Below are 3,449 nucleotides of genomic sequence, written 5' to 3'. Positions count from 1 at the left end.
TGATGTAGGGGACATTACTCGAGTCAGAAACGTTTGAGGAACAGAGTACGATTATGTCCCCCTATACGCAGGCTCGAACAAAGTTGAGGTGTGTGTGTGTGTGTGTGTGTGTGTGTTAGTTTCAGTTTCGGTTTCTTAAGGGGCGTCACTGCGCTCAGACAAATTTATACACACTGCATTGCGCAGATAATCGCAGTAATATAAATACGCACACCCCACCCACACTGAGGCTCGCACGCATAAACACACGTGACGACATTTTCCCACCACGTGAACAGGCACGCAAGCTCATAATGATTGATGATGGAATCCCCCATCGGACCGACGGATGAGTAGGCAGGCAGGCTTATCTGTCGGTGTGTGTCATATGGGAGAGGAGGCCGATTCTGGATGCGCAACACTTCCCACAGGTGTTGCATGTCTCCAGAAGTTGAGCCCTGCTTCCTTCGCTCACGCTTCTCCTTAATGGCCAGCGTTCTCTTGTTTTCAAACGTCTTTATGCCACTAGAACACAGCATCCTCCAGCGAGAGCGGTCAATGGCATCAGTTTCCCAGGAAGTGATGTCTATGTCACAGGCTTTGAGGTTTGTCTTCAAGGTGTGCTTGAAGCGCTTGCAGGGTCTTACAAGTTCGCGGTGGCCTTCCTTCAGCTGGCCATACAGTAGCATCTTCGGGATCCTGCTGTCTGTTATGCGGACAACGTGTCCTGTCCAGCGTAGCTAGCACTGGATCAGCAGGCTTTCGATGATGGTCAGGCCGCTCCTCTCTAGGACCTTGCGGTTGGAGACCCTGTCCTGCCACTTTATGCCGAGGATAAAATAATTATTGCACAAGCAACAGCCATCCCTGACACACTGACAAACAAAACACCAAACTCAAACCACGCAATATTATTGTAAAGTGCATGGAGTTGGAATCTATCATTTATTTGTGACCGTAACATTCGGTAAAAAGTAAACCATAACGGTGTGTACATCCATCACAAAAGAGGTGGACAATCGCTGACAAAGGTGTGGTCAAGGTTAATTAACCATCTCATGATATGTATGTGACAAGGTTAATCATATCAGAACAACAGGCAACACTTATTTTCATCAGTGTATTACCAACAAACAAACAAAAACAAAAAACAGCGTGAAGAAAAAAAAATTAAACAACTGACCATGAATTATACGTGAAAAGAAAAACATCAGAAAAAAAAGAAAAGAAAAAACAAGAACCACACACACAAGAGACGACAAATATCAGGAAAGGTCACAACACCGAACTGTGCATAAAAGAGAAAAATGGTTTTATATTACTTCTTCTTCGGTCGTGGGCTGCAGACGGGCGCAATAGCCGAGTGGTTAAAGCGTTGGACTGTCAATCTGAGGGTCCCGGGTTCGAATCACGGTGGCGGCGCCTGGTGGGTAAAGGGTGGAGATTTTTACGATCTCCCAGGTCAACATATGTGCAGACCTGCTAGTGCCTGAACCCCCTTCGTGTGTATATGCAAGCAGAAGATCAAATACGCACGTTAAGGATCCTGTGATCCTTGTCAGCGTTCGGTGGGTTATGGAAACAAGAACATACCCAGCATGCACACCCCCGAAAACGGAGTATGGCTGCCTACATGGCGGGGTAAAGAACGGTCATACACGTAAAAGCCCACTCGTGTGCATACGAGTGAACGCAGAAGAAGAAGAAGAAGAAGGTCGTGGGCTGCAACTCCCACGCTCACTCTTATTGTACACGAGCGGGCTTTCACGTGCATGACCGTTTTTACCCCGCCACGTAGGCAGCCATACTCCGTTTTCGGGGATGTGCCATGCTGGGTATGTTCTTGTTTCCATAACCCACCAAACGCTGACATGGATTGCACCGAGGATCTTTAACGTGCGTCAGTATTTGATCTTCTGCTTGTGTATACACACGAAGGGGTTTCAGGCACTACTGAAGCATGTCTGTGCCTATGTTGACCTGGGAGATCAACAAACAAACAAACAAAAATCTCCACCCTTTACCCACCGGGTGCCATTACCGAGATTCGAACCCGGGGCCAACGGTTTAACCACTCGGCTATTGCGCCCATCATTTAATATTACGAATCCCAGTACTTTGAATTGTCTTCTTGGTTTTGGTCTTCCTAGGAAAGGAAGGAGGGGGAGGGGGGGGGGGGGGGGGGGTTGGAGGAGGGGAAGGGGAGAGGGGGAGACAACAGAGAGATGGAGAATTTCAGAATGAGCACAGGTTTTTTTTGTGTTTTTTTTCGGTTTCAGTTTCTCAAGGAGGAGTAATTGTGTTCGGACAAATCCATATACGCTACATCACATCTGCTAGGCAGATGCCTGACCAGCTGCATAACCCAACGCGCTTTGTCAGGCCTTGAGTGCATGCATATATATATATATATATATATATATATATATATATATATATATATATATATATATATATATATATATATGTGTGTGTGTGTGTGTGTGTGTGTGTGTGTGTGTGTGTGTGTGATTTGGATGAGACGATAAACCGAGGTCCCGTGTACAGCATGCACTTAGCGCACGTAAAAAGAACCCACGGCAACAAAAGGGTTGTTCCTGGCAAAATACTGTAGAAAAATCCACTTCGTTAGGAAAAAAAAAAGAAAAAAAAAAAAAAAGGGTGGCGCTGTAGAATAGCGACGCGCTCTCCACGGGGAGAACAGCCCGAATTCCACACAGAGAAATCTGTTGTGATAAAAAGAAATACAAATACAAATAACCTATCAGAGTCAATGGAATTTTCCCCATGAATTTTGCTCAGAGGACAACACTCTCTCGTTGCCATGGGTTCTTTTCCAGTGCGCCAAGTGCGTGCTGCACATGGGGACCTCTCTTTATCGTCTCCGCATCTGAAAGACTATAAATTCTTTTTTTTTTTTTTAATGCTCAGTTTGATTTTCCAGTCAAACTTGAGGAGAAAGGGTACAAGAAGCCAGATTTGACCCCAGACCCTCGCGGACTGTTCTGACAGGTAGAGGAGCGTCTTAACTCTCTCCATACGAACGGCGAAAGAGACGACGTTAACAGCGTTTCACCCCAATTACCATCATCAAAATATTGCAAGCGGAAGGCTCTTATACTGAAGACGTGAATGTTGACAAAGAATACCACAATTCTGACGACGGAAGCTAAAGGTTGGGTCATTCAGACACCCACTGGACATCCGAGGGGTCTGTGTAGAGGAGAAGAGAGGACTGGCCGTACTGAGTGAGTTAACCATTCTGCCACCTTCCTCTTTTAGGCTCTTTGCTACACTGAAAACTAAATATACCTATACCCCAAGCAAACAACAACAAAAAAAACCAACAAAAAAAACAACAACAACCCAACAAAAACAACACCTGGGGAGACAGAGACTGAGAGTAAGAGACTGACAGAAAGAGAGAGGAACAGAGACAGAGAGTAAGAGACTGACAGAAAGAGAGAGGA

At 45.6% G+C, this 3,449-nt stretch overlaps 1 protein-coding gene across 1 annotated transcript in view; it reads left to right on the top strand.

Annotated features, from left to right (window-relative positions):
* LOC143275489 (uncharacterized) overlaps positions 1–3,008 on the top strand; it is a 14,311-nt gene extending 11,303 nt beyond the window's left edge. Inside the window, exon 6 of the mRNA XM_076579639.1 lies at positions 2,992–3,008. Within this exon, the coding sequence (XP_076435754.1) occupies positions 2,992–3,008 (17 nt within the window). The remainder of the gene's footprint in view (positions 1–2,991) is intronic.
* Positions 3,009–3,449: the final 441 nt, after the last annotated feature.

This window comes from Babylonia areolata, chromosome 30 (genome assembly GCF_041734735.1).
Source record: "Babylonia areolata isolate BAREFJ2019XMU chromosome 30, ASM4173473v1, whole genome shotgun sequence".
NCBI classification, from domain to species: domain Eukaryota; kingdom Metazoa; phylum Mollusca; class Gastropoda; order Neogastropoda; family Buccinidae; genus Babylonia; species Babylonia areolata.
This window is presented reverse-complemented; position numbering and strand designations above follow the sequence as displayed.